Source organism: Schistocerca americana, chromosome 1 (assembly GCF_021461395.2).
Source record: "Schistocerca americana isolate TAMUIC-IGC-003095 chromosome 1, iqSchAmer2.1, whole genome shotgun sequence".
Lineage (NCBI taxonomy): Eukaryota > Metazoa > Arthropoda > Insecta > Orthoptera > Acrididae > Schistocerca > Schistocerca americana.
The window spans coordinates 517,728,542-517,756,398 of record NC_060119.1 but is presented as its reverse complement, the minus strand read 5'-3'; the positions used below and the strand labels follow the sequence as shown (position 1 = coordinate 517,756,398).

Genomic DNA, 27,857 nt, shown 5'->3' with positions numbered 1-27,857 from the left:
ATTGTCCCAGGAAGGGGAAACTTTATTGACACATTCCTGGGGTCAGATACATCACATGATCACACCGACAGAACCACAGGCACATAGACACAGGCAACAGAGCATGCACAATGTCAGCACTAGTACAGTGTATATCCACCTTTCGCAGCAATGCAGGCTGCCATTCTCCCATGGAGACGATGGTAGAGATGCTGGATGTAGTCCTGTGGAACGGCTTGCCATGCCATTTCCACCTGGCGCCTCAGTTGGACCAGCGTTCGTGCTGGACATGCAGACCGCGTGGGACGACGCTTCATCCAGTCCCAAACATGCTCAATGGGGGACAGATCCGGAGATCTTGCTGGCCAGGGTAGTTGACTTACACCTTCTAGAGCACGTTGGGTGGCACGGGATACATGCGGACGTGCATTGTCCTGTTGGAACAGCAAGTTCCCTTGCCGGTCTAGGAATGGTAGAACGATGGGTTCGATGATGGTTTGGGTGTACCGTGCACTATTCAGTGTCCCCTCGACGATCACCAGTGGTGTACGGCCAGTGTAGGAGATCGCTCCCCACACCATGATGCCGGGTGTTGGCCCTGTGTGCCTCGGTCGTATGCAGTCCTGATTGTGGCGCTCACCTGCACGGCGCCAAACACGCATACGACCATCATTGGCACCAAGGCAGAAGCGACTCTCATTGCTGAAGACGACACGTCTCCATTCGTCCCTCCATTCACGCCTGTCGCGACACCACTGGAGGCGGGCTGCACGATGTTGGGGCGTGAGCGGAAGACGGCCTAACGGTGTGCGGGACCGTAGCCCAGCTTCATCGAGACGGTTGCGAATGGTCCTCGCCGATACCCCAGGAGCAACAGTGTCCCTAATTTGCTGGGAAGTGGCGGTGCGGTCCCCTACGGCACTGCGTAGGATCCTACGGTCTTGGCGTGCATCCGTGCGTCGCTGCGGTCCGGTGCCAGGTCGACGGGCACGTGCACCTTCCGCCGACCACTGGCGACAACATCGATGTACTGTGGAGACCTCACGCCCCACGTGTTGAGCAATTCGGCGGTACGTCCACCCGGCCTCCCGCATGCCCACTATACGCCCTCGCTCAAAGTCCGTCAACTGCACATACGGTTCACGTCCACGCTGTCGCGGCATGCTACCAGTGTTAAAGACTGCGATGGAGCTCCGTATGCCACGGCAAACTGGCTGACACTGACGGCGGCGGTGCACAAATGCTGCGCAGCTAGCGCCATTCGACGGCCAACACCGCGGTTCCTGGTGTGTCCGCTGTGCCGTGCGTGTGATCATTGCTTGTACAGCCCTCTCGCAGTGTCCGGAGCAAGTATGGTGGGTCTGACACACCGGTGTCAATGTGTTCTTTTTTCCATTTCCAGGAGTGTAGATTTTTTACACTCCGAGACACCTGGACACTTCCCTTGGTGAGAGCCCTTCCTGGTGCGATCGAACCGCGATATTGACCATCTAGGCATGGTGGAACTACAGACAACACGAGCCGTTCACCACCTTCCTTGTGGAGTGACTGGAACTGATCGGTGGTCGGACCCCCTCCGTCTAATAGGCTCTGTTCATGCATGGTTGTTTACATCTTTGGGCAAGTTCAGTGACATCTGTGAAGAGTCAAAGTGACTGTGTCCGTGATACAATATCCACAGTCAACGTCTATCTTCAGGAGTACTGGGAATCGGGGTTATGTAAAACTTTTTCTGATGTGTGTATAAAATTACAATGGGCCTATGCCTGTATAAAATTGTACTAATTACATACTGTGTGCTTAATGACGGTGCGAAAACAACAGTAATAATCAAAAACTTTAAAAAAATCAGTGTTTTTGATTTACAAAGCAATATGACGTAAAATGAAGAAGACCGCACTGTGCAAGCGCGCATCCTAAACCGTACAGATCTGGAGGAGTCCCCCGAAGTATCTCCATTTTCTTCGTGTATACCTGGAGAGTGCCTTTTATGCTTTGACTTATTGTAATGTAACATGGCAGTTTTATAGCAAGTTTCAGAAGGTATGTAGAATATTGTACATTTTATATATCCATCATACGAATTGTAGTTTTTCCCACCCCCTTATTATTTTTGCTTTCCCCTTAGATCCGATGATAGTAGCATAAGACTGTTGAAAAAGGTCATCTTGTAGCAATAGAAGTGTTTACACTGTGATAGCGGTATATGAAGTGTGTTCAGTTTCAGAATAGCTGTGTGATGCATTGCATTCGATTTAAGATGACTTCAAGACTCTGTTGAAAGCTTAAGTTTTTCACTCTTGCCCTCTCCCCCAATAATTAGTTAAAGGACATATCATAGATATTGTAAATATTAAAGTTATTCTATGCCGAATTTTATGGTTATGCTATGAGTAAGTGCACTACGAGGTGCATTCAAGTTCTAAGGCCTCCGATTTTTTTTCTAATTAACTACTCACCCGAAATCGATGAAACTGGCTTTACTTCTCGACGTAATCGCCCTGCAGACGTACACATTTTTCACAACGCTGACGCCATGGTTCCATGGCAGCGGCAAAGGCTTCTTTAGGAGTCTGTTTTGACCACTGGAAAATCGCTGAGGCAATAGCAGCACGGCTGGTGAATGTGCGGCCACGGAGAATGTCTTTCATTGTTGGAAAAAGCCAAAAGTCCCTAGGAGCCAGGTCAGGTGAGTAGGGAGCATGAGGAATCACTTAAAAGTTGTTATCACGAAGAAACTGTTGCGTAACGTTAGCTCGATGTTCGGGTGCGTTGTCTTGGTGAAACAGCACACGTGCAGCCCTTCCCGGACGTTTTTGTTGCAGTGCAGGAAGGAATTTGTTCTTCAAAACATTTTCGTAGGATGCACCTGTTACCGTAGTGCCCTTTGGAACGCAATGCGTAAGGATTACGCCCTCGCTGTCCCAGAACATGGACACCATCTTTTTTTCAGCACTGGCGGTTACCCGAAATTTTTTTGGTGGCGGTGAATCTGTGTGCTTCCATTGAGCTGACTGGCGCTTTGTTTCTGGATTGAAAAATGGCATCCACGTCTCATCCATTGTAACAACCGACAAAAAGAAAGTCCCATTCATGCTGTCGTTGCGCGTCAACATTGCTTGGCAACATGCCACACGGGCAGCCATGTGGTCGTCCGTCAGCATTCGTGGCACCAACCTGGATGACACTTTTCGCATTTTCAGGTCGTCATGCAGGATTGTGTGCACAGAACCCACAGAAATGCCAACTCTGGAGGCGATCTGTTCAACAGTCATTCAGTGATCCCCCAAAACAATTGTCTCCACTTTCTCGATCATGTCGTCAGACCGGTTGTGCGAGCCCGAGGTTGTTTCGGTTTGTTGTCACACGATGTTCTGCCGTCATTAAACTGTCGCACCCACGAACACACTTTCGACACATCCATAACTCCATCACCACATGTCTCCTTCAACTGTCGATGAATTTCAATTGGTTTCACACCACACAAATTCAGAAAACGAATGATTGCACGCTGTTCAAGTAAGGAAAACGTCGCCATTTTAAGTATTTAAAACAGTTCTCATGCTCGCCACTGGCGGTAAAATTCCGTCTGCCGTACGGTGCTGCCATCTGTGGGACGTATTGGCAATGAACGCGGCCTCATTTTAAAACAATGCGCATGTTTCTCTCTCTTTCCAGCCGGAGAAAAAAAATCAGAGGCCTTAGAACTTGAATGTACCTCGTATAAGATACTGTAATAGAGCTGACGACTGAATATTCATTTTCCTCTATTATGCTGAAATTATGCTGCCACTAAAAACTTTGTTATTCCATTGTCAGATTCACTGGACAGGCGTTTAACACGAAAACCAGAACACAGCGATGCGGCTTCGAAATTCAGCGAAGGGGAGGCAGTCGCTATGAATGATGAAAGTGGCGGAGTAAGGAAATCGATGTACGAAGTTAAAGCGACTTCATCTAAGAGTGGCATTGCCAAAAGTGGCGTCAGTGACGCCTAGGGATGGCGATTACCGCGGAAATAACCGGTTTTCGGTTATATTGTTTTTCAACGCCAATTTTAACCTGGCTGATAAAACCGGTCAAAATAACTGTTTTCTGAAGTAACGGATTTTTGATTTTTTATTCCTTTTATTTCCTGTAATAAATGCACAAATTTAACAAAGAATGAAAAATTTGGACTCCCTCACATTTAAAATACATAGAGTCAAAATATTAAATTAAATATACAAATAAAAGAAAGTCCGCACTCTGTTGCTGCTTTTCTCGAAAAGTGGTATATGATGAATACTAAAAAAAATTATTGCGAATTCTGCTATTGATCCTAATGTTTTGAAACTCTGGTCAAAAACCATGTTGTAATCGAGGATCATACCACTATTTGTGCATTACGAACAGTAAGTGCTAAAGGACGAAAACTGGGGTTGAAGAACTCTTATTTTTAGTGTTAATTAGTCCATTTCCAAAGTGTACAAGCAGATATTATGTAGAGACAGGCAGCAATCAGTTACTTTCTATTTTTATTGTAAACTGTGAATGAAGTGCTCAAGTTTTCCCCTACTATGATGCCGCAATTTTGTTGTGGCTCCTCCGTTTTTTAATCTCTTCAAGCAAATGGAGCATTGTACTTCACTGATACCTGTTTTCTTTTGCTTGTGCCTTTATCCCGCGGTTTCGCAAGGTCGGCATTGTTAGGATCAGATTTGGGAAGGTTAATGTTAAGGGGTGGCTGGATGCCCTTCTTGCTGCCACCCCGTACCCCCCGGGATGGAATTAGTGTACCCCAGCTGTCTGCGTCTAGTGTAATCGATGGAATAGCGTGAACCTGTTCATATGTCTGCGAGTCGTGTAACTGAGGTGGAACGTGGGGACCATCACGGTATTCACCTAGCGGGATGTGGAAAACCGCTTAAAAACCACATCTAGGCTGGCTAGCACTCCGCCGGGTGGATTCGAACCGGGGCCGGCGCGCCTACCCGTCCAGGAAGCAGCGCATTAGCGCTCTCTGCTTACCTGACGTTGCAAAGTACGTGCGTAGTAGGGGTGGTGCCATTCTGCAATAAAGCTCGGGTCCGGCGGCGACAGTGGGAAACTACCGTATAGACCAGTGGGGCAAGTCTTGCACACTGCATGTACCCCGTGTACCACCCAATAGGCGACACCACACGATAATAGGTACATTATTGTCACAGCAACGCCGTATCAACTCTTATGCTTTGTGTTCGGTGCTCGTTACTGTCGTTATTGTTGGTAAAATAGCACTAATCGCTTTTCCAATTTTCTGTTACAACGCAGTATTTCAAAGCAACGGAAGGTTAATGCATGAAAAATTACTTGTGACTCTTCAAGCTTTCCCGGCACGTATGTTGTAAATAGTCTTCACAGGTTTGCCGCCGGATCACGTTGTGCAGGGAATTTGCACAACGTGATCCGGTGGCAAACCCGTGAAGACTATTTGCAAAAAATTACTTGCTTTTTAATAAAAAAGAGGTTTGTTTAAAAACCAAAAATTTTAGCCCTACTGCTATGGATAATTGCTCTTTCGGTTTCTTTAGCCGGTTATTAGCAAAAAATTAAGAAACACCTGTTATAAAAAAAGAGCAAATAAATGCCGAAAAATACCGGTTATTCAGGACTAAAATATCGGTATCGGTTTTAACCGATAGATTTTTTCCCATCCCATGTTTACACCTGCAACTTCGGTGATTCCACTCGAGGGGCGACCGAGCGGCACCACTTAAGCTGAATGTGGAAATTTGGCCAAAATTGACTACTCGTAATGAATTCGTGTCACATGCCTGCATGTAAATCAGCTGCCAACTACTTCACTAGTGGCCCAGTGACGTCAGTGGTCAAGCAGGTATATCAAGTGCGGAGTTCTAAAATCCTGAAAAGTGAGTATGCTGCAGACTGCGCACGTGCAGAAACGGTAGTATGGCGTCGTCTGCTAACATCGGAAGTTAACCTTTTCACCCAGTGCTGAATCCTATGAACATAATGGTTTTCGTGCTTTTGTATCTTCTTAACATTTATTTTGTTGTTATGATGTTATGATGTTACGTGGCGCGTAGAAACAAAACTAGGTACAAAGGATAAAGAAGTTTTTACTACCCTCTGAATGTTGTCTGTTTATATATATTTTCTCAAAAGAGAAAATAATTGTTGATATTTTGAAACGTTTGGCTGCCGTGTCCTAGCATAGGGTATAGGGAAAAAGTGGGTTACAGGTCACAGTCTGATTCCCGAACGGCTAGGAGCGAATGCAAAGACAAGGTTCCAGTGATGACAGATTGATTACTAGGATCAGTACCGAACACAGTCACGGGGCACCGACGAGAGGCGTGGATTTTGGGATTCTTGTAGGGTACTCGCAAGAGGCTTAGGTGAGTGAAAGATGTTAATAAACTTATTTATTCTCTTCAGACTAACTACTGCACTGCAGTCTAATTCGGAGCACAAGAAAAGCAAAGGATGCGACTGGTTGCACAGCAGAAGTCAGTGTCTTCAGTCCCTGGGGTGATAGCTAACACAAGTGGCAATCCCCAGCAGCATCGTAAAGTACAGACATTGACAGCACAAGCCAAGTGAGAAAACAGACTAGTCGCCGTTCACTCGAGCCTGGCGACGAGCGACACAGAGTGGCAGTCCCAACTATCTATCTGAGAGCTCTGAATACAAACAACCTAGGTTTTTAAAGGATTGTGGCGGTGCACTATTTGTCCCTATCTATAGTCGGCCCAACAATCCGCCGACACTTCACAAACATCGGCCCATCTGACATGGGGCTCTGCATCTCCCTGGTGCCTCTGACCAACCACATTCAGATCCTCCTCCTCCTCTGTAAGTAGAGGTGTCCCTGGCCTTTCCGCTAACATATATCAAGTTTGGCAGCAACAGCATTCAACTGAAAGCTAAATTTCACTGCCCGTCGTGTTACGGCTAGCAACAACAGTGTTTAAAGTCAATTGGTCCCGCCCTGGGACCTCTCGTGATGGGGACCGCTGTTCCAACAGTTTTACTCATTTCCCATCACACTCTAACACGTTTGAATCCACTGCCATGGCTATTCTCAGGAGCAAGTATCAAGCTTGCTTCTTGTGGTAAAACGTCCCTGTTTGCGACCATTGTTTAGTGTGACATATTGCATCAGTGTCTAGATGGTGCACGAAGTTACTAGTTAAATCTCCGAAGTGAAACTTCTACCCTGGGAGAGCTGGCCAGTGCGTCTACGAGTTCGCAGGCCCTACTGTTACTTTTTATCGCTGGAAAGCTGGAGGCTAACACTCTCTCGATTGTATCTCTGATTACCTATCCTGGAATGCCCTCCCCCTTTCCATTAGCCTTAAGCTATACGACGTACATGACAGAACGGCACTTTTGCTATTCCTCCAGTTCTCGGCAGTGGGGATACTTTACCATTGGCCTTTGTGGATCACATCCACAATGAACTTCGATTTGGTTATTAACAAGCTCAATTATCATTGGTAGTTCCTTAATGTTTGTTGCATAAAGGATTTTTTATAATAAAGGTGGTCCCTTATCATTCTTTTCGACGTTCGGATTCTAAACTGCACAGCATACAACCCTCATTGACGTGCTTTTTCGGCTTCAGTGTGTGTGTGTGTGTGTGTGTGTGTGTGTGTGTAAAAAGAAAGGCCACTCATGACAAGCAAGACTCAGCGCTGTAATAAAACACCAGGGGGCATTTGTCTCAAATAGTTGATTGAGATAAGAAAATCCCTCACGTAAAAGGTAGCTTTATGTTAGAGCTTGGATAAATAGCGGTGTTCATATTGGAACATCGCTGTGAGCCATGCTTAATAAATGAGCAATGAAAAGGCGATAAGCCCGTAGATAATATCTGCTTTGTTTTTCTTCGCTTGTATGTGTGTAGGCATTTTTATTGATGAAATACCTTCCGGGCCTGCATTGCCAGATCAGAAAGACACGACTGTCACATATTACTAAGCGACATTGTTTAATTTTTCTGCCACTATTCCGCGATTATTTTTATTTACAAGGAGGAGAGATTTGAGTGTTTCTCGTTGGGAAGGTGTTCTCTAGTTCCTGTTCGTCGGCTGCAAGCGATCAGTGAGTCTTTTCACGAGGTTCGAGTATCCCTGAGGAGCTGAACAGTACAGCGGTCCGCTACAAGGTTTGGTTGGCTATAGTGGCCACACGAAAATTGGGCTTCAAGATCATCTCGCCGTCTTACAACATTGCCAGTTTTTTTATAGTGATAATTTCAAATATTCGTAAAAGTTTAAAAAAGAATATTGGGCAACTCTATTTTTAGCCTAGAATATGATAGAGGACATTGCAAAACAAAATTCTCACTATCTACTAGGAAAAAAAAACCAACGTTACAAGAAATTTTGGAGGAAAATAATATTTTACTTCAGCCAGTGGTAGTAACAGAATCACTAATATAATTGGTTATTTCGGAAATACAAAAGTATTCTGAGATAAAAAGTAAAATATTATAAGAGGTGTGAAACTGTGCCGACTGCATAGCGAAAAATGTATTCGCTGATAAATTTTCGTTCTGTAGAGCTGCGAAGAAACTTCCTGCGAGAAAGTTGTTAAGAAAACTACAAATTTTTTTTTGATAACATTTCAGTTTTCAGTATTCTATCATATCACGCACAGAGGTAAATTACTTACGCGATATTCCGTGCGCAGCAGCGCCCAAGTCGTTGTAGGTTGTCGCCAAGAGTTTTGTTCGTCGCCAAGAGTTTTGTTCGGACGGCTTGCTTTAATATGACCGAGAATATTCCCTACTTTCCGAAAATATTTTACTGGCTGCTAATACATATCCTTCGTCAATGCATCCGTCACTCAAAACACCAATATCCGCTACACAAACGTAATTGTAGTTATTTTGAAGCCAATATTTTCACTGAAGTCGAGCAAAATATTTGTTCGAAAGGTTTTGTGAAACCCATGTTTTATCTAAATTTGCTGTAAGCCTATTATTCTCAGCACGCAATACATGCTTGGTACACAAAAACCTTGTTCTTACTACTGCAGTGTCCCTGCCTAGTGTTACAAATTAGTCCATCATTACAGTTTCTCAATTAAAAACCAAATGGGCGGATAAGACAGTGCATTGAAGAGACTGGCCAGAATAATCAATTTTATCACGGACATTACGCTAAATTTCTCTAGCCATCGGATACTATCTTCTGTCATACTAAAGTAATACAATTCTATGTTCTAGCTTTTTGTAAAAGTCGTCAAATATTATAGATTTCTATGCTCTTCTCAAGTGCTGGGACTGTTCCGATGTTACTGTACTGTTTATATATACAGTCGATACAGAAGCACCTCAACGTTTTGTCATTTTATGAACTGCATTACCCTTACTACGCAATAGCCAGTAAATCCTTCTATGAAAAAAAAGGAGTTAAATTTCGAATGTACAAATAAACCGAATGCAGTAAGATTATATCCGAATGTAAAGACATTCGATAGACCGTTTTAGGAGAAACTGTTGTCAATTAATGCAGAATTGACAATCTTATTTTAATTGACAGTTACTGTCAAGTGAGTTAATCGCCACCAGTTGGGATAAATTTATCAGACGTCTACTGCAAGGGAAAAACATTCGCAGTTTGTCGTCTATAACTGAAATGAATAGAAAAACATTTAAATCAAGTCAGCTTTTTACATAGATGGCACTTACGTAAACTGAAGGATCTTCTGGCTCCGAGTCTTCAGATTCCACTACGGTGTCTCCTAAACCCTGGTTGAAGAAATCAGTTTCTTGCAATGATTCTGCAGGTTTTATGCACCTCTCCCAGTGCTGGTGAGTAACATTATCAAGAGCTTCGTGTGTTAGCTTCTCGACTTCAGCAAGTTTGAAAGTAGTATTTCTTTTCGCTGTTTCTCGCTTTATTTGGGCCCATATCAATTCAATGTGATTATTCTGGCAGTGATACGGTGGTAGACGTACCACTCGGAGTCCCGTTTTGTTTGCCAGTTGATCTAATTCTTAAGTCTTTTTGGCACCTACGATTTCTTCCTTAGACAGTAGCCTTAGTTTGATCGATTGAAAATGAAACATTCTTTCTCTTTAACCATTCCATAATATCTGCCTTGCGCCAATTTGAACGATGCAGCTTTTCTAACTGAATGGAGTGGTAGCTGGCGTTACGCACCACGATAATTGACCCTTCTTCCAGCACAAACAACAGTCGAATAAACTAATTTTTAAAAACTTCTCCATTCATTTCTGAATGGTAATCGGATTGACAAGAACTTTTCCCACCACGAAAAATGAGTTTGGTCTCTGGCATGAAGCCTGTGGTTAATGAACCAGCGTGGGCGATGATTAATCGGCCACGTTTACCAGTAGGCACTTTCAAACCGCCGTTTCCTTTGGAGTCGTGTCATATATACTTACTGGTGTGGTTCTGTGAAACCCAAGTTTCATCCAAGTACACTACAGGCCTGATGTCTTCAGCACACAAGAAGTGCATTGTACGCAAAAACTTTGTTCTTGCTGCTGCAATGTCTTTGCGTTCCTTTAAGAATTTCCGTCTGTCATTACAGAGATCAGCCTGTATTTTTTTGACCATTGGGTACTCTTTTGTGTCATAATATCCAAGTACAGTTCTACGCATGAGCTCTTGGTTAAAATCGTCAAAGGCGATTGATTTTCGTTCACGTTCATATCCCTTGCTTGGAGAATCGAAACGCTCATTCATGTCTGGAGATGGCCTACAGTTGACTAGGTGACACCACACGCTTTAGCAGTATGTTTATGAATTTGCGCAAAATTTAAGTTATTCCTCGCTTTTTCATTGTCGGCCAGATCAGTAAAAAACTTGTACATTCGATATGATAACTTTCGATTGCTGATGAATGTCGTTCCGCCCTTTACGCACACGAACCGGAGTAGTACTATAAGTAGGCCTTGTTCATGCATTGTTGCTCACCACCGAATACGCGTCAAAGCACCTTTCTAAATACAAGGCGGGCGAATCACATCCCGCGGCCCCTGCTGGAGGCAGGTAGCGGCCGTGACCTTGAGGAATCTACTTTCGTGCCGGCCACCAGTGCCCGCGCCTGCCCTCCCAGAGGGCAGCGAATTCTGTGTCTTTTCGAAAGTTGGAAATTGTGGTGAAGCAGAAAGTTTCTGGGTATTCGTCTACCGGCTGCTGTCTTGTGGTGGTTGGCACACCATAGCTGTTCTGAAAATGTAAGTTTCGCGATTGTGTAGCGCGAACCACATTCTGAGCAGCTTACAACTTGTTTGATCTGCCAAGTAATTTGTGTTGCCTATTTGATTATAATTTTTAGTCTCGTTTTGTGTCATTAACTGTGAATTTAAGAGCTGCCCAGGTGGCGACATAGTATTGGGTATTCTCTGTATAGTCTTCTAATTTCTTACCCCCTCCACAAACACGCGCGCGCGCGCGCGCACACACACACACACACACACACACACACACACACACACTGTTAGCCCTTTTCTGTGTCATTTCTGTTGGTACTATAGGAAATTTTTTTGTGCATTGTTAAGAAGAAATAAAAATCTGTTAAGACTTGCCTTAGATTTAAGATCCTTTAATTGTCCAGCAACTTTTCTTCGGTTAGGCGACTCACAAATAAGGAAAATAACCTGTTGTATACCAAAGTAGTTGTTCTCACTATAGCAGTGTTCTCTTTGTGTACTATGGCCAAACACAGCCTGTTGTTGCCAGAAGATAGAGACCCACCACAGAGTTTCACCATAATAATTAAGTTCGTTTTGGGCAAATTATGAAATGAAGTGCCAGTTATACTTCAAGACCCACACATATGTGAAACAGTTTATCTTCGCCACAATAAGTAATAGTGGATCTCGACAAAAATAAATTTTGGAAAGAGCAAATGTTTGTGGCCGTTTGATTCGGTCTTCTGTCGGAAAATTACCTGACACAATTAAAGGCCGTGAATTTTTTTCACTGTTTAATAATATTCAATAACTTACATGCGAGTTAATAGATTAAGCAGAAGGTACTCATATTTAACAGTATTGTCGGCCATTTCTACAGACGTCTGCATTTTTCTGGATAATATTCTCCATTTAGAATACAATGTTCCAAATTCGCACTCAACAGTCCTCTAAGCTGCTGACAACCTAATGTTGAAGTATTTTTTGTTAACACTTAACTAATATCTTCCTTGGGTTTTAACAAACCAGTACAAGTGTGTAAACTTTGTAGCCGAGATGACAAAAGATGTAGTCATATCACAGTTTGGCAAAGCACTGACATCAGAATTCCGATCGCCCGTCTGACAAATGCAGAAGCAAAGCTTAAGCCCTAAATGATACACATCTGTACTCTGCAGGCTAACTTACGGCGAGTGGTGGAGTATTCCTCTGGTACTGTCGTTTTCCTCTTTCCCTGTCCCATTTGCAAGTGGTGCTAGAGAAGGACGCCTGTCAATTAACTTCCGCATTAGCTCTAATTTCGCTCATTTTTTCGTCGTGGTTATTTTGCAAAGACATATGTGGGAAGAAGTAGTGTTTTGCCCAACTCTTGTGGTCGTAACTCACGCTCTTGGAATTTCAGCAGTAATCTTCTCCGTGATACACAAAGCCTCTCTTGTAGCGACTGTCGCTTGAGTTTATTGAGCTTTTGCCCAACACTTCTACACTTTCTAAGCGACTCCGTGAGGAAAGGTGCCATTCTTCGTTGGATCTTCACTGTCTCTCCTGTTAATCAAACTGGTAAGGATCTTAGAGTGGTTAACAATACTAAAGAGTCGGTCGAACGAGTGTTTTATAAGCTAGCTTTTTTTGTGGGTGCAATACAGTATCTTCAGACTCTTCTGCTGAATCTCAGTCTTTTCGTACTATTTGTTTAATGTGGTCCTATCACATTAATTCTTTCCGAATGGTTACTCCTTGGTATTTTGTGGTAGTTACTTCGTCAGTTACAGGCCACATGTCCTGCGAATACACATTACGCAGTTTTAATGCAGTGGTTTTCATTGCCTTCTGCATCCTCGTGCCGTTGTTCATTCCGCCTATAGGGGCAGTTTCGTACCTCAAGGACAAAGGATTTCCTTGAACCTCCGTCCGCTTGTCCACCTTATTTGATAAGGCTGTTGGTAAAATGAGGGTGACTTATTATGCTGGAAGTCTTTAGCTGTCAGTGCTAATTATTAATCAAAATTTAAGTGGTGGTGAGTTCCAAACCTGGAACCGAGGACATTTTGATTGGTAATCAATGATGCTACCCCATCACTATGGTTGCATTGTAGGGTGTGTATTAGATAGCATTGGTAGAGGAAATAGAGGAGATCCAAAGAAGAGCAGTGTGTTTCATTACAGGTTCATTTAGTAAGCACAAAAGCACTGCAGATGTGCTCGGCCAATTCCAGTGGTACACACTGCGAGAGAGGTGTTCTGCATATACCTGTGTGCTTCCTCTAATGTATATCTCGAGAAAGACCTTGAAGGTGAAATCAGAGAGATCCGAGCTCAGGTGGAGTCGTAACCAGCAATTGTTCTTCTTGCAGTCCATTCACAACTACAGCAGGAAAATGGAAGTGACAATGGTATACAGGGTAACCTCTGCCACATGCTGTGCAGAGTAAAGATGCAGATGTAATGGTCCGATATCGGTCCATTGGGCAACTACAGAAATCACCTCTGTCTGTCGATTTTACCTCTATAAAAAAAACACATCGAGTCCTACCTCTAAGAAAGTTCTGATTCCAGTCACAAATTTGGTCCAGTACTTCATAAGCTTGCATTTTGTTCATACACTGACACTAAGAACTGTATTGAATTGTGAACACGGTGCCAACATGGGCTACTTGTATTAGTACATAACACTACAGCAAATGTAATTTCCGAAAAATTACCAATATTAACATGATGGTATCATTTTAGCGTTCAGCTGGCAAAGGCATACAAAAACGAAATAAATTGTAACATTTATTCACAATTCCTTAAGCGATTGAAACTACTGCATAACATATTTTCTTTACAGCCTAACTGTAAAAGAACAAATAAACTGTATCTTTCACATTATAATGACAAAGAGGACACTTCTTGCATTTTTCTCTGAATTTGTCGTTTCCTCTTTTTTTTGCTTTTGGTGGCAAATGCTAAGAAAAATGAAACATTAATGGCATGGCATCTGGCTTGAGGTTTCTTCTGATACTCAAGTCCTCAGTGTTAAAACATTCATGTAACAAATTTTTGCTGCCTATTTTTGTGTGATTGTTCATCCTGTATGAGACAAGTGTCCAAATATTCTTTGATGCGTCATCACTGGGAAATATTGATGTGACATAAAAAGATTTTACGAAACATACACATAATAAGTGTTATTATTGAATTTGCAATGTTTGTACGTAAATGAATGCTCTCAAATAGAAGACCTTTCACATCTGCTCATTTATAATGTCAGTCCTTAGTTTCAACTTATAATTTATTGTATTGGTCACTGTGATATTGGTTTCAGTGTGATTTTCAAATGTGATTTATATTGTCTGTGGTCCAGTGTTCTCGTCTACAGTGTCACTTACTATGTTCAGCACCTCTACTAGTCTTTTTGTACCTATCAGGGGCAGAAAAACCATTTGTGTTTTTAAAATAATTTTACCTATAGAACACAATATTTCTTCCTGTCATATATTTTTGCAGACTATAAAATGCTGCACAAGGCTTAACTACCGTAATAAGAAATTCTTTATCGAAAACACTACAGTAAATAAAAATTAATGTTTATTCCGAAACATTAGCAGAGGAACCCACCAGTTGGCTGATAGAGATATTGGTCACTGTGATATTGGTTTCAGTGTGATTTTCAAATGTGATTTATATTGTCTGTGGTCCAGTGTTCTCGTCTACAGTGTTACTTACTATGTTCAGCACCTCTACTAGTCTTTTTGTACCTATCAGGGACAGAAAGTGTTAACATGATTACCATCTTGCTTGAAGATGGCATTTTGCTTTCTTGTCCTTGTTTGGAATGTGGTCAACTCAGGAGCCTAAAATCATAAAGATTTATACATTATCTCTTCTTCTATTCTTTCTTTCCAGATTTTTTAACTGCTTCTCCCTTTTGTGTGCTTCATTCTTCAATGCGGATTTTTGTGTTTTTACTTTATTCTTTTTCTTGAACATCATGGCAGTGTGTAACTATTATTTCAAACATTTCTTGTTTGAACATATTAACTAAATAATGTAAACTCTTCTAAGAGTGTTTAATTGGAATATTATTTTTGGTATTGGAATACTGGAAACATTGTTCTCTTATTCTTTCCACTTCTGCAAAAATATAACACATTTCTTCTATGATTGAGTCTGAGAGTTCTGGGATGTTTTTATAGAGGTCTTGATTGCTTCTTAATGTGTAACTGCCATTTTAGTCAGTTTTGGTCACTATAATTTTTAAAGATTTTTTTATATCCTCTTTCTCTGTTTGTAGAATATGCATTATTTGGAATGTAGCAGTACACTCAACTGACTGAACCCTTGAGGTTTTATGACCACACTATAGCAGCTACTTTTCTCATTTTTTCATTGCAGGTGCCATTGTAGAGCTGGTATGCCATCTCAAATTTTGTAGCTCTGGCATCTTTTGCAAAGATACATTTCTAGTTTTGGTATCATTTACATTGTTAATTAAGCCATTTGTTTGAATTATGGCCCTATGGCATTTAAATTTCTGAACTTTACTGGTTTTCGAAAACCATAGGACCTCCGTAATAGCGCCATACAGTCAACGAACGTGTTATTATTTTAAGGGAATACTAACTAAATGCGATGAATGGTCATAATAATACTAAGAAGAAGAAGAACATCTACAACAAAAATGATGGCAATGTTAATGATGATGATTAATAATAATAATAATAATAATAATAATAATAATAATAATAATAATAATAATAAATCCCGTGGAGGCCCGGGAAAAGAATAGGCCTCCGGTATGTTCTGCCAGTCGTAAAAGGCGACGAAAAGAACAAACCACTAATAGGGCTAACCCCCCTTTTAGTGTGATTAGTTGGTTCAGGACAGAACTAATGAAGCCTCGGACAAGCGCCGTCATGGTCGGGGACGACGCTTGAACCCTATGCCCGCCCACAATGGTAACGACACTGCTAGCCAACTGGAAAATGATTTAAATTTAAATAGAGGTGTTTTGCAAGATATGCTTCCTGCAACCACCCTAGAAGGAAAACAAAGACAGAGGATGAGATGGTCAGATGAAGTTAATCGACACCTCATGTTCTGTTATTACCAAGCAACAAACCTAGGAACCAACACAACTGGATACAGATCACAAGTATACACAACATTTATTACCAGATACCCAGAATTAAAATTTTTAACAGAACAACGACTAGCTGATCAGATCCGTGTAATAATAAAAAATAACAGGATACCCCAGTCAGAATTAAATAACATCAAACAACAAGTACAACAAATACTGGAACAAAATAATGTGCAATCAGAAGAAGAAGAAAATACAGTAATGGACTCAAACATCCCAGAGCAAACAAACAAAGACCAACACGCATCAATTAAACAATCAGAGGAAAACGAAATCTTAAGGCAGCCACCAGAACAAGCACAAATAGAACACAAAGTGACACAGATATTAGATATAGAAGAAAAATTTCAGCTAACATATATAGAATACAAAGACACAAATACAGACATTAGACCATTCTTGCATAGACCACCAAATAACCCACAAGTCGAAACAACAATAAAAACTATCAACACAATCATACACAACAAAATAAATGAAAACACAACTATGGAAGAGTTACAACTACTGGTATATATAGGAGCACTCACTACACTAAATATACACACTAGGCAGGGATCAGAACCAACCAACACACACAAGAAACCCACAAAACCAGCATGGCAACACAGGCTACAGATCAAAATAGAAAAACTGAGAAAAGACATCGGACAGCTAACACAATTTATAAGAAATGAAATCTCGGAAAAAAAACGAAAAAGGTTAGGTAAAATCTCACAACAAGAAGCGACAGAGCAATTAGACGAAAAGAAGCAGAAATTACAAGCATTCGCCAAACGACTCAGAAGATACAAAAAAAGTGAAAATAGAAGGAAACAAAACCAAACATTCAACACAAACCAAAATAAATTTTACCAGACAATAGATAACACACACATTGAAATAAACAATCCACCAAACATAACAGACATGGAACACTTCTGGAGCAACATATGGTCAAACCCGGTACAACATAACAGGCATGCACGGTGGATACAAGCAGAAACAGACACATACAAGATGATACCACAAATGCCTGAAGTGACAATTTTGCAACATGAAGTCACCCAAGCAATTAATTCTACTCACAATTGGAAAGCCCCTGGAAATGATAAAATAGCAAATTTCTGGTTAAAGAAGTTCACCTCAACACATTCACATCTAACTAAATTATTTAACAGTTACATTGCAGACCCATACACATTCCCTGATACACTTACACATGGAATAACTTATCTGAAACCTAAAGATCAAGCAGACACAGCGAACCCAGCTAAATATCGCCCCATAACATGCCTACCAACAATATACAAAATATTAACTTCAGTCATTAAACAGAAACTAGTGACACATACAACACAGAACAAAATTATAAATGAAGAACAAAAAGGCTGTTGCAAAGGAGCACGAGGATGTAAAGAGCAACTGATAATAGATGCAGAGGTGACATATCAAGCTAAAACTAAACAAAGGTCCCTACACTACGCATACATCGATTACCAAAAAGCTTTTGATAGTGTACCCCACTCATGGTTACTACAAATATTGGAAATATATAAAGTAGATCCTAAATTGATACAGTTCCTAAACATAGTAATGAAAAACTGGAAAACCACACTTAATATCCAAACAAATTCAAATAATATCACATCACAGCCAATACAGATTAAGCGTGGAATATACCAAGGAGATTCATTAAGTCCTTTCTGGTTCTGCCTTGCTCTGAACCCACTATCCAACATGCTAAATAATACAAATTATGGTTACAATATTACTGGAACATACCCACACAAAATCACACATTTGCTATACATGGATGATCTAAAACTACTGGCAGCAACAAATCAACAACTCAACCAATTACTAAAGATAACAGAAGTATTTAGCAATGATATAAAAATGGCTTTTGGAACAGACAAATGTAAGAAAAATAGCATAGTCAAGGGAAAACACACTAAACAAGAAGATTACATATTGGATAACCACAGCGACTGCATAGAAGCGATGGAAAAAACAGATGCCTATAAATATCTAGGATACAGACAAAAAATAGGAATAGATGATAGAAATATTAAGGAAGAGCTAAAAGAAAAATATAGACAAAGACTAACAAAAATACTGAAAACAGAATTGATAGCAAGAAACAAGACAAAAGCTATAAATACCTATGCTATACCAATATTGACCTACTCATTTGGAGTAGTGAAATGGAGTAACACAGACCTAGAAACACTCAATACACTTACACGATCACAATGCCACAAATATAGAATACATCACATACATTCAGCAACAGAAAGATTCACATTAAGCAGAAAGGAAGGAGGAAGGGGATTTATCGACATAAAAAACCTACATTATGGACAGGTAGACAATTTAAGAAAATTCTTTCTAGAACGAGCAGAAACTAGCAAAATACACAAAGCAATCACCCACATAAATACATCGGCTACACCACTACAATTTCATAACCACCTCTACAACCCTTTAGATCACATAACATCAACAGATACAAAGAAAGTAAATTGGAAAAAGAAAACACTACATGGCAAGCACCCGTATCATCTAACACAGCCACACATCGATCAAGACGCATCCAACACATGGCTAAGAAGAGGCAATATATACAGTGAGACAGAAGGATTCATGATTGCAATACAGGATCAAACAATAAACACCAGATATTACAGCAAGCATATTATTAAAGATCCCAATACCACAACAGATAAATGCAGACTTTGCAAACAACAAATAGAAACAGTAGATCACATCACAAGCGGATGTACAATACTAGCAAATACAGAATACCCCAGAAGACATGACAACGTCGCAAAAATAATACATCAACAGCTTGCCTTACAACATAAACTTTTAAAACAACACGTTCCTACATACAAGTATACACCACAAAATGTACTGGAGAATGATGAATACAAATTATACTGGAACAGAACCATTATAACAGATAAAACAACGCCACATAACAAACCTGACATCATACTCACCAATAAAAAGAAGAAATTAACACAACTAATTGAAATATCCATACCCAATACAGCAAATATACAGAAGAAAACAGGAGAAAAAATTGAAAAATACATCCAACTGGCTGAGGAAGTCAAGGACATGTGGCATCAGGATAAAGTTGACATTATACCAATTATACTTTCAACTACAGGAGTCATACCACGCAATATCCACCAGTACATCAATGCAATACAGCTACATCCAAACTTATATACACAACTTCAGAAATCCGTACTTATTGATACATGTTCAATTACCCGAAAGTTCCTAAACGCAATGTAACATATACCGTACAGTTAAAAGGAAGTGATGCTTGATCAAGGTCCGCGTCACTTTCATTCCGAACCAGACCTAAGGTCTGAGAAAGGAAAGATAATAATAATAATAAACTCCACCAACCTGGGTCTTAAAAGTTCCGAGGATGCCTGTCATAAGCAGTTGAAACTGATGGCCACACATTTTCGCAAACTGCTAGGAATAGCCAAAACTTGGATATTACCAAATCCAAAACTAGGATAATTTCAACTGGATCTCACAGCCATATCTAAAAGGTATCTCGTGGAAATTATCAATGTTAAAGTAATCAGAAATGGGGATTTTGATTCAGATCATTATATCTCTAAAATTAAAGTATGATTTCTCCCATCTAAAACAAAAAATGCAACCAAGAAAGTAATTGGATACAATTCCACTACAGGTAATATTACAGTAGGAAATATAAAAAAAATTTAGAGCAGAACAAAACAAGATGATTGGCATGAACTCCTGGTACAAATTACTAAATCAGCAGAGAAAACTTTAGGACTGGCCGAGATTAAAAAGGAGACATGGTGGAGTGGAGAGTGTGAAGAAGCACTAGAACAAAGAGCTCAAAGTGGACAAAATAGATATGTTAAAGAAAACAACATTTAGAAGAATTCAGAAAAAAACAGAAACCTCAAAACTAATACAAAAAATCAAAAGAGACTCTGCTTGTGGAAATAGAAGAAAATTTTACCAAAAAGAGTACTATAACTTTTTTACCAGACTTTTAAACATGTACTTAAAAGGTATCAAGTACCTGTTTCAAAGACGAAAATGGCAAAATAGGATTAAATAACAAAGAAAACACCAAATAGTAGCCAAATTTTTTGACATGCTCTTAAAATCTCCAGTTCCAACAGTTAACTTGGAATTTCCAGCAATACGACAAATCTGCAGGAAGTTCCCCCCCCCCCAAACAAAGCAAGAAATTTATGAAGCCATTGAATCACTCAAAAACAACAATGCAAGTGGTGAAGACTACATTACAGCAGAATTATTGGAATGGTCTGAACCAAAGATTATCAATGATCTTCAGCTGCTTTATGTAAATCAGCAAACCTATAATGGTATGATTTATTGATTTCAAGAAAAGCATTTGGTTTGGTGGACAGAGAGACAATAGATAAAATCGTTAGAGTATTTGGTGTGAAAGCAAAACTAGCAAACATATTCATGAAACTCTTAACAAAGACTATATCTAAAGTTAAATGTACGAAACAACTATCTCTGCCATTTGAATTAAGAACAAGTGTTAGACGAGAGGCAGTTTATAACCTTTACTGTTTAACTGCATTCTGAAAAGAAAAATTAGGATCTGAAATTTTGAGCTAAAGAATCACAAAATTGAACCAGTAATTCTAGGTAGAAGAAAAATAAAATTAAGGTAAACTGCCTGGGTTCTGCAGTACTTTCAGAAATTCTGACAGACACAATTATTCAAATAAATCTTCTGGAATAAATAGCAAATAGAACTGGTCTCAAAAGTTTCAACTGAAAAAAGCAAAATTCATGACAAACATAAAAAATACACCAAAATTCATAAAACACAAATTGGTAAAATAGAACAAATTGGTAAAATAGAGTGAGTGAGTAAGTTAATTCAAATATCTTGGAGAAGTGATACAGCAGAATGGACTAGAGAAATCTGCAGTAGATATAAGAGTTAAAAATAGAGCGAGGGCATTTGTTTTGACCAAAAATGTTTACAACAAGAAATGTATATCTACAAAAATCAAACTAAAACAATATACCACAGTGGTATGACCAGAATATTTATACACATGTGAATAATGTGTAAGAATGATGTATGAGCTGGTCAGAATAGGGGAACTTGAAAGATGTATAGTTAGAAAAATAATGAATGCAACACAAATTACAAGAGGCTCTAAAATTAGAAGTACTGAGGAGATCTACAAAAATATAGATAAAATATCATAAGTAATGGCTACAAGAAGATTAATCTTTTTTGGACTTCTCTACTGAATGGCTGAGAACAGGCTCAAGGAAAAAAAATTCCTATATTTCTGGAAGAAGAAATCAGTGATAATGCGGATTACAGAAATAAGGAAAGATCTAGAAAGAAACAACATTAAAGAATTGGAAATAACAGACAAAAATCTTGACAAGAATAAAATATTAAATTTAGAAAGCTTTCAATGTAGAGGAAAAAGAAATCGAAAACAAGATGGACAAAAGATAAGAATAGACAACATGAAGAGAAGATGGAGTACTGCAAAAATAGAAAACAATAAGGAAAGACTAGGAGTTGAAGTTGTTATGTGATCCTTGTTAAGGAAATTGCAGAAAAACACCCTACCCTGGATACAAGCTGCCAATTTGCTGCTGCTTTCCAATCACCAATGAGAGTTTACCTACCAATCACTTACCACAGTAGCACAGGCAAAAGAAACCCAATGCACTAGCCACCTACTAGAGTTGCCTTTAGATCAGCCACCAGGGTAGCACAGGCAATAGTGCACCATACAGCCACCCTTCCACAACGCCTCTTCAAATTGTCCTGTGACGTCTCTGATACGTGGTGTCGGTAGCCACCAGATCCCAAAATGACAGTTCATAAAGCAGTGAACCACCCTGGAGAGGACCACAGCAAGTCAGTCAAAACATTGGAAATTTGGCTGTTTTAATAGTTGCAGTTACTTGGCCCAATGTCCAAACTTATTTTATCCAAAATGACACCGGCCATGGATGCCTGTGAACTTATACACATGGGGATCTGCATCTGATATGAGGTACAGCACACATTAAAATTGTGTGTTATTGTATGCCTTACTGTCTGGGATGTCAGCAACCTGCGGCTCATTTTTGAAAATTATTTTCTATACCCTGTTAAACTAATTGTGCAATCAAAACTTATTCTTCGTCATATGCACTTCTAAAAGATAGCAAAAGCATAGTGTTGATTGTTATAAGTTGGAAGGCATAGCTATACAGAAGGTATGTCAATGTTAGATGTGAGCCATTTCTGAAGTAAGAAGGAAGAAACTTCAATCGGTGTGGAGCCTATTTTATACACCAAGTGTAAAGGTGCAGAATTCAAGTAGTTGACTGATGATTTCTAGCTTATTATTTTACCATAAAACTTAAGTGATGACCAAGGCCCTTCAAAACATAGATGTACTTTTTTTTCTGGTGAGATAAGTAGGTACGTGATGATACTGGTGTTCATCACAGATCATGATACAGCATTTCATAGCAAAGTACTATAAAAAATTACAGCTGCTTTTGGCCCACCAGTAACATTTGGAGTAGAATGCCCAGTTACAACTTGGTCCCTCACCAAATTTATAACATATACTTGGCAATTTTAATATAGTATTTAATAAAAGTAAACAGCATATACTCTCAAAGAAGGTAGAGTGTAAGGGTCATGAATTCTATAAAAAATTTCAGGAACACGCAGTCACAATCAATGAAATTATTATTACAACTTGTCAGTTTAAGAAGTTTTTTGAAATAAAGAACTGGATGAGAATATTTTTCTTAACAAAATTTTCGCCATTTCTTTTTATATCTGTTTCACACTAATGCAATTTCAGCTTCAAAGTCAGGTATCAGGCGCAAAGATGAAATAACACATCATTCTGACATGTCACACATTTTGTGGTATCATTAAATTATCCGCTTGTATAAACCATTTGCCGCATTTCGGGATATGAGTTGAGAACAGAAATACATAATACAGCTGCCATTGTGCACGTAATTTGATATATGGACGTCATGCGTGCATGTCACGGTATTGTATTGATCTTCATATATGCAAAACAGTGTGTTAAAACTATTTTTGCTGGTCACTGTATTTTTCATCTATACTCATCTCCTGTAATGTGACGACTGGTTTCTAAGACCAAATATACATTTTAACAGTTTGACAAAGACATGTCATTCAGGCATGTCCAATAGTGTGCAATAAATTAATATTAAAATATTCAGTCAAATGGTGGATGTTCTACCTGACAGGGGCAGAAAGTAATAATATAAATTTTTTTAGTCCCATATTATACCAGTTGTTTATTGTATGCAATGACGAGACACTCGGTGTTAGCTGGGATAAATGTGTAGCAAGAACTGTAAGAAAGAGCGTAACATCATTTAAAAAAGTAGCAACACAGTATGGGGACGACAAAGAATTAATTTAGGCTAAGCTAGTGGAGTTTGCTGTCTGCTATATTCTTCAAAAGAAGATGATGGTGCGACAAGGGTGGTTTTGCTATGGCATCTTCTGCTGAAGTCTCTTGTAATGTATGTATTGTAGTTGTTGAAGGTTTGTGTAATGTAATATCCACTTTGTGTAGGTAAGAAGTGTAGTTTCATATGATAATTGCATTTTGTGTAGTGTATCCTTCTCTTTCCTGAGGAACAGCACATTGAATTTAAAAGTATGAAAGAAATATATAACAATAATTTTTGCAAAGTGTGGTATGCATCGTATGTACAGACTTAAGTTAGTGGACTGGACTACCAGCTCTATTTGTAATTGAATGATGACCTGTCTACCACATTGAAAATTTATTATTTCTTGTAACAACCCCCCTCCCTTTTTTTGCGGATTCATGGATTGCCAAACTTCTTTAACATCCCACAACATCATTCCTTACATTCCAGACTCAACAGAGGCTCTCCTCTCCTCACTCTTAGGGAATGACTTCTCCCATGTAGAAAATATTGTGAAAAGACTGACCTTTCCAGTCTTACACTGTTCACACACTTTCATTTTTCAGAATTTGTAAGTGCCTAGGAAGGCTCTCATGTGCTCCTATCAAATGGTAGCATATTATGTACTGATTTAAGCCGATTCCTTTTCACTGGCATACTGTGAATGTTATGTGACTTTTGTGAAATACTGTCGAACTCTTTACTCACCTTTTGTTTTTAATGATTTCACTGATCAAGTCTTCAAAACAATTAAAGAATATAGATTTCTGACATACAACTTATCACTAAATAAGATCTAGCTGTTTTCATAATAACTGATAGTCTCTTGGGCAATTCCTACATTTTAAGAGTAAACTAATCTTGTTTTTTGGTGTTACTGTGTAATGCAAATTTCATTTTCATTATGTTTAAAATAGTATAACAATTTTTTTGTGATTTTCAAATATGTGAGTACGACTTTTAAAAATTAGTAACTTTTGCTTTTACCTGCACTAGTTAGTATCTTTTGCAATGTGATAATGCTCACACCACAGTCTAGTCTCAATATTAGCTTATTTGAAGTGATAATTTGTCACTAATATTTTTAAAAGAAATATATATTTAAAAAAATAGATTATTTAGGCAGGAAGTATTTGTTTCAGTGTTCGAGAAACTCATCAGATTGCCGAAGCTCAACAAGAGAAAAATGCCAAGTTACGTGAAGCTTTTGGTATCTCTGAATACTTTGTCGAAGGCAGTAGTCTGGATCCACAGCGTCATGTGAAAGAGGCACAAGCTAAAGCAGCTGCAGAACAGAACAAGAAATATACTTTGGTCCGTACTCCCAGTCCAGAGCAGTTACCGTCACATACTGGAGAGAAGGCCAAGAAAAGAAAGAGAAAATCCAGAGACAGGTACAGTTACCTGAGGGTACCATATCTTTATCCACTTAATTTAATAAATAGGAAAAAATAATACTAAATTGATACAAAACACAGTAAGTTGAATGCTAGTCTTATCTGGCTGTTATAGTCACTTGGTTATTCAAAATAACCATTACCAGCATCCAGACATTTCTTAAAGTTGCCTGTATTAGTCAAAGTGCCTGCATACCGTCCTGTCCAAGTAGCTTTACCTGCAATTGCATTTTGTGTTCTTGGCTTAAGTTTTTCCATCAGTTTTGCTTTTCTGCAAGAATAGTTCGCCAGAAGCCCATACTTGTTGCAATCATACTGGGACATTTTTTGAATGAAACAGCAGTCTACTTTTCATGTTGACTCATAAAGCAGCACTACCAGTCAGTGGTTTAGTAAAGGTGTAATTTTTTTTTATTTTGTGCAACCTTCAGGCTGCTGACAGCTTTACTTTTTCTGTAACTGTGTAATAGAGCTGTATGAAGTGCTCTGGATTTCTTAATCACACCCTTTTTCATTTTTACTGTCACCTGATTATTTCCATTTTTATGTTTTCCTTCCTTCTTTCAGAAATTGTGTTATCTTGCAAGATTTTCAGTGGAAATACCATTTTTGCCATGTAATATAGACTTGTTTCTTTGTGTTTTAGTTCCACCAGTCCTGAGACGAAAAAAGAAAAAAAGAAGAAAGCCAAGAAACACAAGAAAGAAAGGTATATATCAGTATTGAAGTTAAACCTCACAGTAGGGAGATGTGGAAAGTAAATTAACTATAAAAAAAATTCTATTTAATTAGATTGTAGTAAATTGTTTATTAATTATTATTTTTATTCTACTCCCACATACATTCTCTATTAAAAAGAACAGTTGGAAGGAATTATGAGTGCCCAAGTAGGTAAGTTACAAACTAAATTGAATTAAAAAGATATTCATGTGTCAGGAAAAGGTTAATATTTGGGTTTTGTCACTTAGTGGCATAGAATTATTGACATAGTATGAGACAAAATAATTACCTATGTAAAAGGAAATATATAATGTATCCTTATTCCAGAATTCTGTTCACACAGAAAAATTTAATGAGACTATGCATTTTTAACTGTCATTAGAAAATACCTCTCAGAAATGTAGCTTCTTAATTACATGAGCTGTTTTAAGTGTTTCCACATAGTGCTTTAATACAGAAAGCTAAGCTTAACATTGTTCCATAATTACAGTTCATTTTGTAACTAAAATTGTTTTGGAATGAGTACAGATATTCACTTTTTTCCAACCAAATCATTTTCCATTACTTCTAAAGTAATATTAAAGTTTTCAGCACTTAGCGTATTGTTAATTCTCTGTTCATGAAACTGCATTTTTCCTCATGAAGTGACACCTATTAAGTAGTGACAAATAATTAATGGTCTTGATGCAAGGACTGTGTAAGACAAAACAGTAAAGCCCATGCTCCATGATCAATATACACCTCACCTGAAAGCTAACCTGTTTGGAGAGTGCCAGTGTAACTGCTTTTTGTAATTTTTTTGATTTGTCAGTATGAAAATGCTGTTTTTGCTGACAGCATGCATGTAATTTGGGGAAAGGGGGATTTAGCTAATTATGATATTACCCATTTATGTAGCATTGTGGCAGCAGTGACATTTGTTTTACTTCAGTGTAGATTTTTTCTGCTCTTGAAGTATTGTGGAAAAAGAAGAGTTGTTTGATTTGTTGAGTACAGCCTCCCGTGAAATATAACACTGCTGATTCTGAAGAGAGATTGGTTTAAGCCATCTACTCAGTGTATAAATTCAATCTTCAGTTTTAACGTGAGATTAAAATGTGAAACTACTGGAAGTTTCAGTGAATGACAGGAACATTTAATAGCTTGCAATAAGAGCTGTTGATTGTGTATGGGTTGAGTTCTGCAATAGTTTAAGGCTGCTTATTCCATCATTCACAAGGTCCATTTTTAAATTTGCGAAATAATTTACATATGATTGGATTGTGCCTTTTATCATTCTTGGAGTTAACATCACTTAGTTCCTTTTTAAGAATAATTACTATTGATTGAGGTTACAGGTTTCTTGGAGAGTCTATATTTTCAGTTTTTGTTATCGATTTAGAAGGAATAATAATTGTGCATATTCTGCAGTAGAAAAGCTGTTGGTAAAGGGGGAAAAAGAAAAAAAGGGTTTCTGCAGCAGTCACACTGGCAGCGTGAGTAGTTTCTGCACTATACATGTTTTTCAGAGCATTGCTATACTCAAGCTAATGACTCCATCTCCACAATGATTTCATCTGTATTAACTTGTTTTAGTTATATTGATTCAGTATTGTGACACATTATTGCAATAGCAGGTGTGGAGTGTTTATTGATCTAGCATGCTACACTGCTTTGCTATATTTCAATCTTTTGTCAAGTATTTCTTTAGTCATTATATATATTTATATGAACTATTATATATAATTTCAAAAAATGTGAGCTGTGTTTATTTTTTCACTCTTCTGTTTCCTACATGTTTTGTCCTTAAAGTTGATTTTCATAATTATCTGCATAATTTCTAAACGTATAAAAGAAAATATTGTTAATACCATCTCTCTATTTTTCTGACAAGTCAGTCCTTGTTGATGGGTTGATAAGGTAAATAGTTTGCCCATAATATTTCGTTTGAGTAAATTTCAAAAAATTCAAAATCTTGAGAGGCACATCTCTTTTCACACCATCATAAGAAGAAATC

General features: G+C 38.8%; 1 protein-coding gene across 1 annotated transcript in view; it reads left to right on the top strand.

Annotated features, from left to right (window-relative positions):
* The window catches only part of LOC124605277 (serine/arginine repetitive matrix protein 2), a 268,096-nt gene that overhangs the window by 150,136 nt on the left and 90,103 nt on the right, over nucleotides 1-27,857 (top strand). The window contains exons 4-5 of the mRNA XM_047136851.1: nucleotides 24,887-25,138; nucleotides 25,788-25,850. Coding sequence (XP_046992807.1) covers nucleotides 24,887-25,138; nucleotides 25,788-25,850 — 315 coding nt within the window. The remainder of the gene's footprint in view (nucleotides 1-24,886; nucleotides 25,139-25,787; nucleotides 25,851-27,857) is intronic.